We start from the raw sequence: 18,965 nt of genomic DNA on the forward strand, positions 1-18,965 counted from the left end.
GGTGGTAATTAACGCTGCCTGGAGAGAAGCACAACAAGAAAGACATCCACAGCTGCTGTTCTGGTACAAGCCTGCACAAACCCTGCCGGTGGAGACAATGTTTTTTTTCTGGGCTTTGCAGGTTTCTTATGGCCTTCTGCCTGTGGAAGTGGGAGACGGAGGGAGTAGGGGGACTGCTGTTTTAATTCTGCCCCCCCAGCACTCATACAAAACTGGCTGTCGTGTTCGTTTGCCTTTAAAGGGCGGGTTCGCAGGCCCCAAACATTGCGGTTACACTCAGCGCGAAGCTGCAGACTAGACGCGTGCTGGAGTCAGAGCCTCCACGTGTGGGACCTGATGAGGGTTCATGGAGCACTGCTGACCCCCCCCCCCCCCCTTGGCTCCCGTGGCGCTATGGCTGATTTCCACCATCGGAGGGCCTGGCCTATAAACAGCCAAGTGCTCAAATGCACTAGCTGCTGCGAGCCGGGCGAAACGCGGGGGTAAATGTCCGTTTCGGAGACAGGAAGTGAAGTTTAACAGGATGCGGCTGTTGTTACACCAGCGCAGGAGGGGCCTGGGTGAGCTGCACCCAGCCGCTCGCTGGCTGACAGGGAGCTCCGACCATAAACTTAGTGGCCCGTAATTAAATGAGTTTGCTGGGTCTCAGCGCAGTTCCTACCAGGGCATGCAAACCATGCTGGTCCCCAGCTCTTCCGTCTGCAGCAGGAGGCGGAGGACAGGCTGGCCTTTTCCTGCTGGCATGGGGACCGAGGCGTGTGCCTTTCCCCACCGGCTCCTGATTGGCCCAAACATGGGGATGGGGTTTGGTGGCTCCTGCCTCCCCCTGGGTTGGAAGCAGAGACCTGGACATTCCGATCCCAGCAGGCCACGTACCCTTTCTCCCCTCCACCTGCCAGTCTAGGTGCTGTGTTAGGGATCCCCCCGCCTCGTCCTCTCTAGCACAGTCATTGCCTCGTCGGGGCCAGCTCACGTTGCCCCATTTCCCAGCACCGGGAAATGGCTATTTAAGGCAAGACACCAGCTTTCTGGACAGGAGGAAACCAGGAAGTCACCCCAGGATGGGGATGGGGAAGAGAAAAAACGGGCAGAGCTGAACCGAGGCCAGAAAGCATCCGGGCACACGAGCTGTACACAGGGGCTCTCGCATGGAGACAGGTCTGGGCCGGACAGAGAACAGCAGCTCGGCGAGTTTCCAGTGTCGTGGGGACGGAGCAGCGCAGTCTCCGCTGTGCAGCGACAAAGAAAGAAAGAAAGAAGCCAACCCCAGGGCAGCCCACACCAGCGCGGTCAGGGGCCTTCGCCTTCTCCAAGCCGGGAGGGGGCCGCAAGGATGCATGGACGGGTCCCTCTCCAGAAGTGCCTGCGTGGCTGGCTCCAGCTGCCGGCCGGCTCAGGTCTGGGTGAGCTGTATCCCGTAGATGTCCCCGTCCCTGGGCATCTCGCGGCTGAGGCAGGTGGCTTTGGAGGAATTCTCGGCGTCCTGCACGTTGTACTCGCCCTTCTTGCAGGCAGTGGATTTGAGGTAGTAGATGAGCCCAGCTGTCCCACCCAGGAGCAGCACAGCAACCACCGCAATCCCGGTGACAACAACGCGGAGTCCGTTACCTGGCGGGGGGGACACAGGTTAGGTTCCAGGATGAAAGACAGTCCCTGCCCCAAAGAGCTTCCAGGCTAGAGAGGCAAGACAGCAGCACCGAGAGGGGAAGGGACATGCCCAAGGTCACACAGCGGGGCAGAGGTGGGGAAGGGAAACTGAGTCACAGCGTGGGGCTGCCGCTCCAGCCCCTTTCACCAGCCCAGAAAGCTGAGGAACCCCAGAAGGCGTTTGTGGGAGGTGGGTCTGTCCCTCCCCCCACGCGCTTTGCCTTTCCTGCTGCCAGCGTCTTCACACGCTGTCCTGTACCTGTCACCTGGATCTGGACCTGGCCCAGGTGCTGTCCATGGGCGTTGGCGGCCAGGCACTCGTACACGCCACTGTTGTGCCAGCCAGCGCCGGCCACTGTCACCGTGCTGTTATCAGCTGAGTAGTTGACGTTGGGGGCGGGGGGCACGGTCCAGTGGTAGGCAGGTGCCGGGGAGCCCTCAGCAGAGCAGCTGATGCTGAAGCTGGCTCCGGGTGCGACGGTGGCGGAAGGGCTGACGGCCAGGAGCAAGATGATGGGCCTGTCTGCAGAGCAAAGGTTGCACATTTAGCAGCCCCCCCATGACCCCCACTAGCCCAGTTCTGACCGTATTTACTGCCCACCTCCCTGTGCAGTGGGGGAGAACCCCCCGTTGTACAGAGGGGAACTGAGAGATGCCCCAGGCCGTGCAGGGATGGCACCCAGGGCTCTCCTGAGTCCCAGGTTAGTGCTAGCCTGCCTCTCCTTGCCAGCTGTCTCTCACTGGTCCCATTTGCTTGTCCAGCGCCTGACACTCCCACACGCCGCAATTCCTCCATCCTGTAGCTACACAGCTATTTACACGGTGCTAGCGCGACCATTTATCATCTAGCTCCCCCCAGCGCTTGCCTCCCTGGCCCCGTCAGTTCTCTCTCTTGCAGAGTTTGCTTTTCTGCCTCTCGTTTTAAAGCGTTTTTGGGTACAGCTCATGTGACAGAGGCTGGACGAGCGGAAGGGGAGGCAGAGCCGCGCCCAGTCTTTGGAGCGCCCCCGTGGCTTTGGCCCTCCCGTATCGCACCGTGCAGCCACGGATCTCAAAGCGCTTTGCAGCCATTTATTTAACACGGCGACACTCCTGGCTGGCATGCGCGAGCCAGACCTGGGCAGGGGCGTGGGCTGGCAAACAATGCCCGTGGCAGCAAGGACATGAGATTGGGAACATCTTTTCGCAGTCAGTAACCCGGGGCAGGGCGCGGAGGCTGGGTCTGTGTGAGGATGTTCAGATCTGAGCAGGTGCACTTGACATGCGCTGGGCCGGCGTCTCAGCTGTGCTGTTCCTGCATTTCTGGCAGGGACTGACAGAGACTGCGAGCTGTCTGGGGAAGGGACCATGACCCGTTCTGTTTCTATACAGCACCTAGCACCGTGGGTCAGGGCCATGACAGGAGCCCCTGGGTGCTACTGTAATACACCTAATAAATAACCTGCAGTTCCCAGCACGCTGGGGTCCTGGCCCATGGCTGGAGCCGCTAGGCACTACCACAATGGCAGTAGCAATAGGAGAGGCGGCTTTAAGCCACTTGTGTTGCCTGTATCTTGGGTCACGCAGGGACCTCGCCCAGCCCACAGTAGGAATCAGAGCAGCCTCTGGGCTGCTCTAACTCACACTCTGCATCCTGTGGCCCCTGGGGAGCAGCCGATACGGCCCTGCCGTGTGCTCCCGCCATGGGCTAGATTCACGGACTCTAAGGCCAGAAGGGACCATTGTGATCACCTAGGCTGACCCCCTGCGTCAGACCTGCCCCAATTTCTGTGCTGGGAGCAGGGGCCTTTATGCCAGCTCGGCGCCAGTCAGGGAGGGGGATTCTCAGGTGGCCGTTCCCACCCCCTTCCTGTCACCAGTGCAGCCTGAGCGTCACACGCAGGGCGAGCCAGGCCCAGGCAGTCGAGCACAACGCGGCTTCCCGTGGGGCGGGGACGCGCGCCCAGGACTCACATTCCACCCGCACGGCGACTGCCTTCCTCGTGGAGCCATGGCGATTGCTGGCCGTGCACCAGTAGGTGCCGGCATCGCTCCTGCTCACGTTCCGCTGGCCGCCAGACTCGAGAACCGCTCCGTCCTTGCTGCACGGGATGCGGGGGGCAGGGATCCCGTCAGCCTCGCAGGCCAGGGTGTGCAGGGTCCCCTCCAGCCACGTCTGCGTGCTGGGGCAGCTGGACTCATCCATCGTAGGCTTATCTGGAACGTATGGAAGAAGGGCCGGCTAGTCACTACGGCGACGAAATCCCGTGGCTCCCCCGACCTGTGGCTTCTACGGCTGCTGGGTGGACCCAGCTGAGAGCTCCTGCCGGGTGACCTGCTCCAGTCCTAGTCCAGGCAGAAGCAAAACCTGGGAGTGGCTGTACCGCAGCCGAAAGAGACACGCCAGGCTTCCCCGCAGCGCCTCGAACAGGACCCTGGGCTTCTCCCCATCTTGGTGCCACGGATGAGCACACGCTGGACAATCACACATCCTGTCCCAGCGGCTGGAACTGCCGGGGGGGTCGGGGCAGAGCTGGCTTTGTTGTGTGTGCGATGAGCTGCTGGGAAACACCCAGCAAACCGGCAGGGAGCCTGCCGGCACGGCCCGCATAAAGGTAACAGAGACCGGCTGGGGAGGGGGCCAACCCGGAGACTAACCCACCCCTGGTGGAGGGGGGGAACAACGAGGGGGATTGGCCCAGGGAACGGGGGCTGCTGCGGAGACCAGCCTGGCTCAGGAGAGCAGTTCTGCCTGCCGGTCTGCCCACTCACATTCGAGGAGCACAGTGACCGTCTTGCTAGCCGAGCCGTGTGGATTCGTGGCATTGCACTGGTAGGTGCCCGTGGGGTCTGCGATGCCCGGTCCCTGGCCCAGACGGTACAAGACCCCGTCCTTCATGCACACGACCTCTGGAGCTGGGACACCATCGGCGCCACAGGAGAACGTCTGCAGCGTCCCCTTGACCCAGGTCCAGGTACTCGGGCAGCTGGACTCGTCCATTGACGGCTTATCTGGGGTGCAGACAGGCAGGCGTTAGCGACTGGCTCAGTCTCTGCAGTAACTACGGAGAAACTGCAAATCCCCAGGCTTCCCTGGCCTGTCTCCCTCCCTCCGCAGGGCAGCGTGTGCAGGAGTCCAGAACGGCAGGGACGTCGCCACATCTGCAGGAACCGACCCTTGCTGCCCTTGGCAAACACAAGGGGCTGATTTCAGCGCTGCCTGGGTCTGCCTGCACTTCCCCTTCCTAGCATGGCCCCGAAGGACTAGGGGAGTCTGGGTCACGAGCGAGCTACAGGCCTTAGAAAAGTCTGGTTCATCGCTCAACAGAGCAGAGGAACTGCCAGACAGGCGCAGTCCAGGGCCCACCTAACCTGGTGTCCCGTCTCCCATGGGGCCCAGCACCAGCCGGTTTAAAGGAAGGTGCAAGACACCCTGCAGGAGCCAGTGAAGGGATAACCTGCCCCGAGGGACAGTTATCTCCTGACCCCATCAGAAGACGGTAGCTAGGCCCTGCTCTCAGCTGGAGTCTGAGCAGCACCTGGCACAAGGGGGGCCCCGATCTCAGCCAGGACCTGGGCAGCGCCTGGCACAACGGGGTCCGCCATCTTAGCTGGGGCTTCCAAGTGCTCCAGTTACCCAGATAACCAACCACGGGATGTGAGACCAGCTGAGCCGCGTTGTCCGTTTAACACCAAACACAGCCGACTCCTGCCCACAGCAGGACTGGATCGGGGATTTAGGACCAGGGCTGGGGGTCTAGGGCACGTGACACAGCACGTGTGCTGACTTACACTCCACCTGGACGATCACCTCCCGGCTGGCCGAGCCCTGGGTGTTGACGGCGTCGCAGTGGTAGGTCCCGGCGTGCTCTCTTGCCACCCGCTGCTGCACTCCTATGCCATAGGGTGGTGCCCCATCCCTTGTGCACACCACGGCTGGCTTGGGGTTTCCCTGTGCTATGCAGGCCAAGGTTTGCTCCGTCTCCTCCACCCAAATCTGGGTCCTGGCACAGCCGGCATCGTCCATTTCGGGCCCATCTGGAAGATACGGAACCAGAACTCGTTTTTAAAGGGGAAGCTACAGCACGAGGGCAGGGCTGGTTCCCCTGCCACATGCCTCGGCCCCACCCTGGAAGGGGGACTCATGCACGGCGCAATGCTTGCAGTCAATACAGGGAAACTGAGGCACAGAGCAGGGAAGTGACTTGCCTAAGGCCACAGAGAGTCTCTGGGGCAGAGCTGGGAACATAGGCCAGGAGTCCTGATCCCAGCCTCCCTGCTGTAACTCACCAGCCCCCAATCCATTCCTGGAGCTAGGCAGAGAACCCAGGAGTCCTGATCCCAGCTCCACCCCCACGTTCAAACCAATACACTGCCCTCCGTCACGGGATGACTGGCTGGGTCTCCACCCCATGCTGTGTAACCGGAGCCTGTACAGCCTCTTCCTCCTCCAGCCCGCTGAGAACATGCCAGTGGGTTTGTCACGTCCGTTAATCTCTGGAAGGAGGGCTGCTAACGAGGCCCATTACACGACAGTGACAGGCTCTGCTGCATTTCACAGCGATTTGCTGGGTCCCAACGGCTCCGGCTCTGCTGAGGCGAACGCTGCTGGGGCCGGGAGTCAGGCAGAGCAGAGACGGCTAAACAGCCAGGAGGCTGGATGGCCCAATGGTTAGGGGCTGACTTGGGAGTCCCAGGTTGTAGGCCCTCCTCTACCAGGCTTCCTGTGCCTCAGTTTCCCCAACTATACAATAGGGTTTATAGCCTGGCCCTGCCTCATAAGGGTGAACAAGGCTAGCGGCATTGAAGGTTTCAGGATGCGCCAGTGCTGCCATACCGGGGGCTCTCAGAGGCGAGTATTTAAGATGCCCCCCGCTAGGGCTTTCCCTGCTGTACATAGCTGCATGCCCTGCAAGGGCAGGAAAGCGGGGATTCGAGCCTTTGTCGTGAAGCAGACAAAGGGCCTGTGTGCAGACAGGCCACGCTCCCAACTCACAGAGGACGGCAAGCTGGGCAGATGTGTTCTTTACGATGGAGTGGCTGCCAAGGGGGAGGCTGCCTTCACACGTGAATTGCCTCCCGTTGTCTTCCTTGCGGGCCGTCAGTGTGAGCTGCAGCTGGGGCTGGGGCCCGGATGCCAGGGATTGCTGGGAGTCTCGGAGCTGCAGCGTGACGCCGGGGGGCCGGGTGGCCGGGGAACGGCATGTAAGGGTCACACTGCTGTTGACGAGGAGCTGTGGCTGGTCGATCTCGAGGACGGGCTGAGGGAAACCTGTCGGAGACCAAGGCCCAGCTGCTGTGACATGATCACCTGATTTTTTCAAACGTGACGGACGGCACGGCCACAATAAATCACGAGCAACCCATTCCCACCAGGCTTGCGGAGCCCCAGGCTGAGCGGGGGCCGGAAACCCGGACGCCTGGGTTCTGTCCCCAGCTCCAGGAGAGGGAGTGGGGTCCAGCAGGCTGGAGCAGTGGAGCTGGGAACCGGGACCATCGGACTTATTCAGCTGCTGGAGGCAGGGCTGGGCCTTTGCCTCTCACCCCCGGGTCCTCATGGAAGGGAGTGAGCGTGAGTACCCAAGTCCGAACGCCCAGGCCAGGAGGATCCCCTAGCAGCCCTCAAGCCTGCACTATCCTGGGCCCTTTATGTGGGTTGGAGCTTTTCTGGCTTTATTCTGGGTCTAGTACAAGTCCCCCAAGTCTGCGTTGCCCTCAGCGGGAGCACCTGTGCCAAACACGCCGAGGGGCCTTACAGGACACTGGCCCCGCTGCTTTTAGTTCTGCGTAGCCTGATTCTGGGAGGAGAACCCGTTACCCCAGCTGGTCAGTCAGGGATCAGCTGGCAATCGAGACAATTGGTATTAACCTTACAAGGCTCAGGCAACACGCCCTGGGAAAAGTCCCGGGCACGGGGCACAAGGAGAGCGATTCCTCCCCTCTACAGAGCAGAGCCCCCGGCTTGGCTCAGCTCGGCCGCGCTTCCTCCTTGGAGCTGGACAAGGGGGCTGACTTCACAGCTCTCCTGGAGAGAGGGGCAGAGGCGGGCCAGGGCTGCATGACACACCTGCCCCGACAGCAGATGGACGCTTTGCAGGCTCGGCGCCGGTGCTGGCAGCGCCCCGGGGGGGTCACTCACTGTAAACGAGGATGCTCGTCCCTGCGGATCTGGACACGGGCCCCACGGACACGGTGCAGTTCAGCTCGCGCCGTCCCGGGGCCTGGGACTCAACCTCGGCCTGGGCGGTGGCCGCGTCTCCCGACGTGGTGACGGTGAAGTTCACGTGCTCTCCCCCAAAGGACAGGTCGAACTGGGCCGCTCCCGCAGGGAACACCCCGGCCACTCCACAGCGGACGGTCGCCTTGGTGCCCACCTCTAGATAGTTGGAAGTTTGGAGCTGGGGCGGGGCTGGGAAAGCTGCAGCGGGTAGAAAAACCGTCCTGGGGCATTAGGGAAGCATTCAGAGGCAGTGTGACCTAGTAGACAGAGCAGCCGCCTGGGACCCAAGACACCTGGGTTCTATCCCCAGCTTGGCCACTGGCCTTGGGCAACTCCTTCCCCTTTCTCTGCCTCAGTTTCCCCTCCCACCCTCTGTCTAGTTAGACGTGAAATCCTTGGGGTAGGGGCTGTCCAGGTCAGTGCAGCGCCTGCTGCCAAGGGGGGCCTGATCTCGGATGGGGTTCCCAGGCACTATTGTAATACACTACTAGTAAGGTCTGCTTATACCAGGGCTGATACTTGTTTAGCGTGGGCTGCTCCACGCGGCCGCTGTCCATCCTGGGAGCTGCTTACATCTCCCCAGCCCACAGTTCTGAATCCGGACACACCGACACCTGGCCTCGCTGCGTTTTACAAACCTGAATTCATTCTCACACCTCCCCTGCCCCAGGACGCAGCAAGTCTTCCTACGCCGAGCCCAGCTCCTAGGCAGGGAATCTAGAGGTACAGAGAAGGGAAGCGACGCACCCCAGGTGTGAAATGCAGAGCAAGAAACTGAACACAGGAGTCCTGATTCCCAGTTCCTGCCCTGCCTTACCCACTAGACTCCACTCACCTCCCAGAGAGAACCCAGGAGTCCTGGCTCCCAGCCCCCGGCTCCGTTCTCACCTGCTGCCTCACTTCCACATGTTAAGGTCAAGCTTTTCAAGCGCCACTAGTGATTTTAGCTGCCCAACTTGGGAGGCCACCCAGAGGCCTGACAGTTACAGAGCAGCTGAGGGTCTGGCCCTCAGCTCTGTAGTGGGGTCAGGACCTGGGCCTGGGAGCTTCCAATTCCAGCGTCATCCCGTCAAGAAAACCTGATCCCTCCTCTAGAGCCGGCTGTCTTGAGTGCTTCCAGCCCATCACAGAACACACGAACCAGGGGTTACCCAACGGAATGAACAGGCAGCAGGTTTAAAATGTTTCTTCACACAGTGCACAGATAACTTGTGGAACTCCTTGCCAGGGGATGTTGGGAAGACCAAAAGAATACATGGATTCAATAAAGAACAAGATAAGTTCCTGGAGGATAGGCCCATCAATGGCTATTGGCCAAGATGATCAGGGACGCAACCCCACGCTCTGGGTGTCCCTAGCCTGTGACTGCCAGAAGCTGGGACTAATAATTGCTTGTGCTGTTCATTTCCTCTGAAGCATCTGGCACCGCCCCTGGTCGGACGACAGGACACTGGGCGGGATGGACCATTGCGCTGACCCAGTGTGACTGTTCTTGTTAGCGCTGTAGCCTTGCGCAGGGCAGAGGGTGAGTAAAGACCCCCCTCTCCTCCCGTGGACTAGCCCATGGACTATCAGTGGTGCCTCCTGCAAGCATCTCCTCTCTTTAGCCCACTGAGCAGAGGATTAGTAGCAGATTGGGCTCAGCCTCGCTCGCCCCGGCAGCAGAAGAAAGGAGTGAGTCAAGCAGCCGTCAGAGCCCGAGCTGAAAGGCAGAAGCCGGCAGGGGGATTCGTCACAGAGTTATTAATAGACGCCTGCTAATGGGATTGCAATTCCCGCCGACCCGGCAGCAGAGGAATGGGCTGCGGGAGTGGGACTGCGGGGCTTGGCAGAGACACAGGCTGGGGGCCTGATTCTTGTTACCCTGCGGTTTGGGCCCCACCCCTGATCAGAGCCTTGGCGCTGGGCACCCACTCTGCACCAGCGGAAGGGAGCGAGCGACTGGGGCGACAGTGACTGGCACTCACCAAAAACCCTGAGCTCCGCCGCGGGGGAGCTGTGTTCGAAGAGGGGCCCGTGCGGTCTCAGGTCCAGGGCTGTGTGGCAGGTGACCTCCTGCCCGTGGTCCCGTCGCTGAGGGGTTACTGCGTGGGTCACCGTGATGTTGTCGGCTGTGGTACTGTTGTGGTTCTGGAACGTCTCCGTGTGCAGCGTCTGTCCCCCCTGGCGGAGGGTCACATTGAGGTGCCTGACGGGAGCCACGTTGAGAACCTGGCACATCAGGTTATAGGCCCGGCCCAGCTCCAGCTCGGGGAGTGGCTCCAGCACCACCTGCTCCGGCGCCCCTGGAATGACAGACATGGAGCCACAGGCAGCTTTTCACCAGGGAGCTGCAAGCGGGGAGAGAATCTAACATGGTGTGTGCGGTGGGATCCGCTGGGGTCTGCACTGTTAACGAGCCAGCACCCTGCAGCTGCCCTCTGCCCCCTGCCCTGCTGGGCACCCGTGACCACACCACACGCCAGCTGATGGACACAGGACCTTTGTGCCAGCTCCATGGGTCCCTCCAGTAGCAGGGGAAGGCAGGCTCGTGTGGGTTCCCAATCAAACGGATGCCCACGTTGCAAAACACCCTCAAGCCAGGCTCGAAGCAGGCCTCTTACAGGCACCTCTGCAGCGAGGCGGAGGGCAGCATGAGCCTGCCTTTCCCTGTATGGGGTGGGGCAGGGCAAGCCCCACGGACAGGGTGGTGTATGTGGGCCCTGGGGAAGCTCATGCTGCTGTCAGGGTAAACTGAGTCCTGAGTCTCTGGTGAAGCCAATCCAGTTCTTTCCCCCAGAAGTGCACAATGATCTCTCTCTGAAAAGGATCCACCCACCTCCGAGAGCAGCGGGGGTCTCTGATGGCTCATCTCCCACCTCCCCTGGAAAGAGTCTGGGATTCCCCACGCAAGAGTCGCTCACCCCGCACGGAGTCTCCAGTAACCCGCCCCGCTCCCAGCAGCCTTCTGTGAGTCACTTACGGTAAGTGGTGATATGTGCCTGTGCCCCCATTGTGTCTGTGTAGCAGTGGAAATAGCACTGAGGAGCTGACACCCACTCCCGGATATTGACGAGCTCTCTGGCCTTCCAGCCAGGCCCTGCTTCTTCTCGGGCTTTAGCGAGCGAGGTCTCCAGGCCGCCCGTGGCGTTAGGATCCCGGCACGTGGTGCTGCAGTTTAACCAGAGGGACCCTCCATACTCCACCACGGAGACTTCCGGCCAGACGCTCACCTTAAAGGATGGCTGGGCAGCCCCTGAAATGGCAAACGCACCCCCCCTCGCGCTGAACCTGGGGGGAAGGGACTCCTTGGGGCTGGAAGACACCAGGGTCAGGGCAGCCTCTCCAGGTATTCGCGGTCCGGGCCCAGGCCCGTGGCTCAGCCCCGGAGCTCTCAGCCCTGTGACAGCCATGGAGATCCCAAAGTACTTTGCAAACGTGATTGTTCCCATTTCACAGGCAGGGAAACTGAGTCACAGAGAAGAGACTTGCCTGATGTTCTAGGGCAGCTCAGAAAACAGAGCTGGGAAGAGGGTGCAGGAGTCCTGGCTCCCTGTGACCCCAACACTAGCCGCCCCCCCCGGCCTCCCAGAGCTGGGGCTGGAACCCAGGAGTCCTGGCTCCCCCCCCCCGGGCCACGGGACCGCGCACACGCTCTGTCGGGAGAAGCGCCCCGCACCGAATCAGCGCAGCCCCCTTCGCGGCCGCTGGCTCCATCGCAGCTTGTCCCTCCACCCCGCGCGGGCCGGGCAGGGGCCGGGGACAGAGGCGGGGCAGGGGCTGCGGTGCCCGGGGGGCCCGGCGCTGGCCGGCCCGGCTGGTCGGAGCGCGCGGCAGTGGGGGGCGGGGCACCCCACAGATTTCCCCGGCGGCCCCGATCGGGGGCTCGGCACGTACCTGGGAGCGCCAGGAGCAGCAGCAGGGGCAGGCAGCGGCCGGGAGGGGGGGACCCGAGCTGCAGGCGCCGCATGGCTGAGCCGAGCCGAGCCGAGCCGCGCAGAGGGAGCGCAGCGCAGCGCACGGGCGGGCGCTCGGTATCTAAGGCGGGGGAGGGACCCGGCGCCGGAGCCAGGGCGGGCAGGACGCGGCCCCCTCCCCGGAGTCCCGATTTCCTCCGCCCCCTTGGGCAGGTCTCGCTTCCCTCCACCTGCGCCTCCTCCGGCGCCGCTCCCCGGCCCCCTGCATCGCCGCGGTGCCGTGCAGCAACGGCTGGACCGAGCCCGCGTGCCGGGCGCTGCACGGAACCGGCCCGAGATCCGGGCCCGCCGCTGCCTTTCACACGGTCCTGTCCTGGGCAGCCCCGGCCCGGCCCCGCCTCGGCGGCTCCGTGACTCGTGCAGTCGCGCGCAGACGTGCCCGGTTCCCTCTGCCCCGAGCCCGGGGCCCGGAGGCTGCATCGCCCCAGGAGGCTCCCTCCGTGTAGGCCCCGGGGAGCAGCCCCGGCGGGCGCCGACAGCCCGGCCCAGCTCAGCATCCCCTGCCCGGGCTGAGCCCGTGGGACCGGGCCGGGCGGGGCCGGAGATCGCCTCGCCTGAGCCCAGCACGGAGGCGTCGTTCCGCGGGGCAGCCGGGGGGGGCCTCCGACTCCAGCAGAGCGCGAGCCACGCGGGGCCGTCCCAGGGACCCCCCCCCCGGCGCCCCCGCCCCTCCAGCCTCCCCCCGCCCAGGCAGTGGAAGCCGCCCAGCCCCCCCCCCCTTCTCTGGGGGCTCAGCGCGGCTCCAGCACCTTGTCATCAGCGCTCCTGGGTCCCCGAGTTCCCTGCGCCCCCTTCCACTGGGCCTGGCCCGGCGCCAGGGAGGCAAAGCTCGGGCCAGGCTCTGCCACACCCTGCCGGCTGGCGGGGGGGGCAGAAGGGGGTCGAGCGGGGGGGGGTGTTTCTGTGGGTGATTGAAGTCAGCAGAGCAGAAGGGGGCGGGAGGGGGGGGGTGTGGGTCTGCAGGCTCAAATCTAAAATAACCTGTCAGTCTTTATACAGCCTGGCCACCCCCTCCGTCCATCCGTCCGTCCGTCCATCCACCCCTCTGTCTGTCCATCCATCCCCCTATACACCTTCGTCCACCCATCTCCATAGGGCACCCCGGTTTCTGTCCATCCATCCCCCTACACTCCCTCCATCCCTCCATCTGTCTGTCTATCCACCCCCCCATTCACCCCTCTGTCTGTCCATCCATCCCTCTACACCCCCTCCGTCCATCGGTCCATCTCCGTACAGCACTCCGGTTTCTGTCCATCCATCCCCCTACACCCCAGCTCTGTCTGTCCATCCATCCCCCATCCACCCAGCTGTGTATTTTCATGATTTACACTGCACACATCACCAGGGCATCTGAGCGCGTCACCACAGCCCTTTGGGGCGCATGACGGGGTGGTCTGGGGGGATGAGGTTAGTCGCTATGGAGCGAGGGGTAGGTAAGGGGAGCGAGCGTCCCAGTCGGGGGTGGGGGGATCTGTGCGATCACTTGCTGTGTGTAGGCCCCAGAGGTCACATCCAGGTGTTCAATGGGGACATGGTACACAAACGGGCGTTTCCGCACCTATTAACACCACTTTGGGACCTAGCCTCCAAACAAACCCAGGCCCCGCTGCACAGACCCCGATGGAGACGCCCCTTGTGCTGGGCACTGAATGGCGCCTGAGTGAGTTCGGTCCCCTCGTGCCAGGCGCTGCACAGACAGAGTGAGAGAGGGGCCTTGCCCAGAGAGCTCAGTGTAGCTGCAGAGCGGGTGAGTGCGGAGGAGCAGGGCGACCATCCATGCTGGATCCCGTGGTGCTGGCAGCGGTGACCGGCAGAGCGATGGGGCAGGGGACGCCCACGCTGCTGAAACGTTTTCGTTTCTTTGAATAACTCAGATCTGTTTCTGGAGGCACAGAGAGCACAGCTGGTTCGAGGGCTGCCCCAGGCTGCCGTCATGGGGAGGAAATGTGGGGTGTGTGTGGGGGTGTGTTGAGCATGTGTTTGGGGGGGGTGTGTGGGTGTGTGTAAGTGTGCATGAGGTGTGGATGTGGGGGGTGCATGCGTGGGTGTGTGGGGGGAGTGAGCATGTGTGTGTATGTGGGAGGGTTGCATGTATGGGGGGTGCATGTCTGTGGGGGGAGTTGAGCATGTGTTTGGGGGTGTGTGTATGCGTGAGTGTGTGTGGGTGTGTGTGGGTGAGTGTGTGTGGGTGTGTGGGTGGCTGAGTGTGGGGGGGGGGGCGTGTGCATCCCCAGAAGCCTGTGTGCACACACGTCTCTCCCTCGGCATCTCCGCGGTGCGCGACGGCCTCTCTGGGGCTGGGCCCGTCTCCCTGCCAAGCGCGGCTCGCCCCGTGCGAGCATATGCCTGAGCTGGCCCCGCTCCCTCACCGCATGCACTCGCTGGGTCCCTGCAGCCTGGTGCCCGGCCCGGCACTCCCAGAGCTGCAGCTCTCTCTGCTGGAGCTGCGCCGCCCCTACCCGGGGGGCTGCCCTGAGCCCAGGGCAGGGAGACAAGCGGGGGCCGGGGGGGCTCATGCACGCTGACTGGAAAGCACATCCTGTATCTTAGCACTGAACAACCGCAGCCAGGCAGTGCGACGAGCACCCACGCTGCCCCCCAGGACGGGCACACGGCCCCTCAGTGTGCACAGTGGGGAATCCCACCTGGGCCGGCGCGTGGCCAGGGGGATGCTGTGGAGACCCGGCTGTCCGGGGCGTGGCGGCCTCGTGCGCCCAGCTGCGTCTCTGTTGGCCTGGGCTGGTGGCATGCCAGGGAGTGAGGCAGATGGTGCCAGCAGGCGCCAGGCAGGAAGCAGGCACTGGGCAGAACTCCCTGTCCCCGCCCCTGCTTTGCATCTCCACGCGGGGTCCTTCCTCACGCCCAGATTGCGGCAGCCAGGCTGCAGACGGCTAAGCGGAGCTGAGAGCCAGGATTCCTGCACCCCTTTTTCTGCCACCCTGAGGTACAGCCCATTGGCTCCAGGAGCCTGAGCGCTGCCCTGGGGGCCCCGCCTCTCGTGAGGGGTCATTACCAGCCCTGGGCCACGCTGGGTTTGCCAACCCCGAGTGCAGACCTGCAACACGGCTGTGAAAAGTGACTCGCGCTGGGGGCTGCACCGCCACGGCCCTGTGCACCGGCACAAAGCGGCGTGAAGCCAAGCAGAGGGGCGGCGTTCTGCACTGGTGTGAACAAGAGCAGGAGGTGCAAGAGAGCAGAGAAAGAGGGGGAGACACTTCCAAGCTCTCAGCAGCCCCACGTGAGGTTGGCGCCTCCGGGGCCAGGCTTTCACCAGCTACCAGTGGCTGATGGGGGTTTCCAAAGCTCTGAGCCCCACCACGCCCAAGGCTCCTCTGCAGATCTGCCCCTTTGTCTCAGGGCCTACCTGGGAGCTGGGCTCCGTGGAAAACCCAGCGAGAGAGACACTCACCCAGAACAGCCCCCATAGCCCAGGGCACTCCCTGGGCTGGAGGAGACCCAGCTTCAAGTCCCTTCTCTGTCTGACTCAGATCTGCGGGGCCTTGAACCCGGAGTCCTGTGCACCGGCTGACGGGCGTGTGGCGGTGCAGGTTCCGTGGGCTCCTGTTTATGCCCATGCAGCCGAAAGCACAATTTGGAAATCTTGACCTTGTTCGGGGCAGGGAATTCTCGTTTTCCAGCCAGCCCCAGCACCCAGCCCTTGGGAATCGCTCCCTGAGCGGCCGAAGCTGGGACGTGCCCAGTCTCACCAGTGGAACGGCTGCCTGGCTGCCCAGATCCCATTGGTGCACGGCCAGGAGCGTTGTACCACGCGCCAGCCGGGCCAAGGCTCCTGGAGCTTCCAGCTGAGCATGTTCCTTCCGACTGGCAGTTTGGAGCCAGCGTGGCCTGCCTCGCCACCGCTCCTCACCCCAGAGGCTCATCCTCAGCATGCTCCCCCCGCCCCCAAGCAGCCGGCCTGAGCCCTGAGCTTCTAATCAGCCAGGGGAAGGGCCGGGCTCCGCTCTGGCTGGCTCTGGCTCTGCTGGGTTGCAGTTCGGGAGGATGGAGAGGCGAGGGAGGAAGGTCACTGGGCGGATCAGCTGGGAAGGCAGCCAAGGGGCATGGAAAAGCGCCTGGCTCGGCAGTAAATCCTGCCAGCCCTGCCCAGTGCTGTCCTAGGGCCCTCAACGGTAGCAACTGTGGCCAGGGCCCCCCGTCATGCTGGGGGCTGCACCTATACAGAGCAAGAGCCAGCACCTGCTCCAAAGAGCTCCTGGGCTCCACAGCCCACGGGTGGGAGGGAAAGCCACGGGCCGGAGCTCCTCCGGGGGCCAGGGGCCAAGTCAGGTCTAGGACGCAGCTCCCCTGAGTCCCCACCCACCGCCACAGCCACGGGGCCACGCTGCCTCCCATGGGCGCCCCGGGTATTGCAGCAGCATGGAACGAGCCGAGTTCCCTCCTGCCCGCACAACCTTCCCCCCGGGGCTGCCGCCCCCTGCCCACAGCTGTCCCAGGGGAAGAGCAGGTGCCCCCAGGGCTGGTGGCAGGGTTGTTGCGTTGCCTGCTCCGGCACCTGCCAGCCTTTCTCCTCCACGAAGGGTGACAGGCTGCCGCGGCCCCCGGGAGGTTCCTCGCCACGTGCCCTGGCCAGAGGAAGCAGCCGTTCGGTTCGGCAGGCGCCATCTTCTGCCACAGCTCGTGTAGTGCGGCCGGAGCCACTGCACGAGGAATTCACCCGGACCAACCCCACAGCCCAGCGCAGCGTATCCCGCAGAGCCGGGCGCGGGTCCTAGCCCCATGGATTGCCCTTTGAGGCTGGGACAGAGCCGCGCGAGCTCCCTGCTGAGCGTGCGCGCGTGGGGCTTTTCAGAGGGTCGCACCCAGGCCGTCGTGGGTGGTTTGTCACAGCCACAGCCCAAGGCACCTCCCTGACCCCAGAGCGACTCCCGCCCCCGGGCCCATCTGGGAAGCTCGCAGGCGCGGGTGCTGCTCCAGTAAATGGCTGAAAGAAGCGTTTTTAGCACAGGTAAAACAATGTATTTCAGCCTCGTCTCGCCTGAAAACACGTCTCCTGAAACTTTCAACAGCAGTGTCAGGCCGGGGCAGAGCTGGCCGGGGTTAGAGCCTGGCAAAGGCAGAAGCACCTGAAAACGGAGGGTCTGGAAACGTTAACCACGAGCTGCATTGCTTAGCACACGGCTGCCACGGCCACCAGCTCTGCACAGCTCCAAGGCAGGCGTCTCAAAGCAGCCACCGCCGCACGGCTAGGCACGGCTGGGCACGGCACCACTCCCCTCGCCTGGCGGAGCTCTGCCGGCTGCGCTATTGGGCAGCGTCCGCGGGCTGATCCAGGCTGTCTCCAGTGGCAGGGCCGTGTTCCGCGCTGGCCGGTGGCATCTCGACCTCCAACCAGGGGTGCGGCGCTTCGCCGGGCTCGGGCCTTGTTTCCCGCCGGGTTCTGTGCTGCTGAACCAGCCCGCAGGCGAGGATCCCCAGCAGCATGGCCGCCAGCGTGGCCACGGCCGCGATCGCGACGAGTTTAGTCGTGGGGCTCACTGGGAAAGGAGACAGCAGCGGGGTGAATGCAGCGGGGTGCTAACGGCTCTGGCACAGGCTTTGGGTAAAGCCCCAAGGCAAACATGACTGCGGCACCCAGCCAGGCACAAGCGCCTCCGGGCTCCAGAACCAGTCACTGAGCGCTGCTGACGCAGCCTGGTGCTGGAGGAGCCGGGCTGAGAGGGATGAGCCTGGCCCATGCCACAGGCATGTGGAGTCTGTCCCCATCTAGTGGCCAAGCCACAGTCCAGGCCCCAGCCTGCCTAGCCTTAAACGGAGGTTACAGGTATTTAGGTGCCCAAAGCTGCAGCTGGGCACTTAGTAGGAGTTTCAAAGTGCCTAACCTCCATGGGTCCCTGACTCCCATCGAAACCAATGGGAGTTAGGAGCCTACCTGGTTTGGTCCTTTTCAAACTCCCACTAGGCACCTGTCCGTATCTTTAGGTGCTTAAATGCCTTTACAAATCTGGCCCTGGTGCCTTTCATGCAGGTGGCTTGTGCCCGTGCAGCACCCGGCCTGATGGGGGCGCTGCTCTCGGCCGGCGCTGTCCAGTGCATCCCCAGCGCCTGGCCTGTACATGGACTGAAGAGCCGGCACAGGGGAGGCTGGGCCTGGGACACGGGCAGCCGAAAACCTCTCGCACAAACGGAGCCGCTTTCCACTTGCGGGTTTTAAAATACGTACTTTGACGAAAACCAAAACCAAAATAACCCTGACATTTTCCCAACATTTCTTGTGACAAACACCTGGATTTTCCAACCAGCTGCCGCCCACCAGTAAACCTCTGTATGTGCTGCTCCCGCTAGCCGGGGGCCACAGCCGCACAGCGTTAGCCGGGGCTATGCAGCCACCTCCCAGAGCCCAGCGTGCTGGGCCGGGGGACCAGGGGCCCCCGGTTGGGTTCCATCTCGCTGGCAGGATTCCCCGCCTGGCTCCCTCCATCAGTTCAGTGGTTCGGGGCTGGGGAGCAACTGACCCATGGCCCTTTCAATGTGCTGCTTTAGCTGCCAGCGCCTGGGTCTGTCCCCATGGCCCAGCGTGAGGCTGGACTCACCAGACTCCTGGATCTCCTGCGCGGGGGAGCCGCGTTGGAAGAGGGTCCCGTGCGGTCTCAGGTCCAGATCTGCGTGGCAGGTGACCTCCTGCCCGTGGTGCCATAGCCGAGGGGTTACCGTGTGGGTCACCGTGATGTCGTCGGCTTCGATCTTGGTGTGGTTCTGGAACGTCTCCGTGTGCAGCGTCTGTCCCCCCCGGCGGAGGGTCACAGTGAGGAGCCTGACGGGAGCCACGCTGAGAACTCGGCACGTCAGGTTATAGGCCCGGCCCAGCTCCAGCTCGGGGAGCGGCTCCAGCACCACCTGCTCCGGCGCCCCTGGAGCCAGAGGAGGAGGAACGGCCGGTTGGTGAATTGGATCCGTTAAGACCGGGCTGCTGCTGAGAACCTGGAGGTGAATCCCCCGCGCCCCAGCCAGGCAGAGCCGCAGGGCCAGCTCCCGCTCTCCCCTCCATCTCGCTGACCGGCCAGCAGGAGTTCCTAGTGGGCAGGGGGTTAGGGTGTGGATGCCAGTGTTCCTGGGGGGGAAGGGCCCGGTGTCTCATTCCCTGCCCCCCCGCCCCCAAGCCACTCAGTCCCTGCCCCAGGGCCAGACCCACTGGCACCACCCAG

The 18,965-nt window shown here is 63.3% G+C and overlaps 1 protein-coding gene across 1 annotated transcript in view; it reads right to left on the reverse strand.

Annotated features, from left to right (window-relative positions):
- Positions 1–1,358: 1,358 nt before the first annotated feature.
- Positions 1,359–18,965, reverse strand: part of LOC137161249 (uncharacterized) — a 57,524-nt gene continuing 39,917 nt past the window's right edge. The window contains exons 12-23 of the mRNA XM_067560352.1: positions 18,354–18,671; positions 17,115–17,297; positions 11,723–11,863; positions 10,809–11,081; positions 9,814–10,131; positions 7,766–8,044; positions 6,623–6,898; positions 5,419–5,664; positions 4,399–4,638; positions 3,601–3,843; positions 1,907–2,170; positions 1,359–1,608 (exon numbers count right to left, since the gene is read on the reverse strand). Of these exons, the coding sequence (XP_067416453.1) occupies positions 1,394–1,608; positions 1,907–2,170; positions 3,601–3,843; positions 4,399–4,638; positions 5,419–5,664; positions 6,623–6,898; positions 7,766–8,044; positions 9,814–10,131; positions 10,809–11,081; positions 11,723–11,863; positions 17,115–17,297; positions 18,354–18,671 (2,996 nt within the window). The 3' untranslated portion in view covers positions 1,359–1,393. The remainder of the gene's footprint in view (positions 1,609–1,906; positions 2,171–3,600; positions 3,844–4,398; positions 4,639–5,418; positions 5,665–6,622; positions 6,899–7,765; positions 8,045–9,813; positions 10,132–10,808; positions 11,082–11,722; positions 11,864–17,114; positions 17,298–18,353; positions 18,672–18,965) is intronic.

This window comes from Emydura macquarii, unplaced genomic scaffold (genome assembly GCF_026122565.2).
Source record: "Emydura macquarii macquarii isolate MOO-44397 ecotype Brisbane River unplaced genomic scaffold, CSIRO-AGI_Emac_v2 contig_2292, whole genome shotgun sequence".
NCBI lineage: Eukaryota > Metazoa > Chordata > Testudines > Chelidae > Emydura > Emydura macquarii.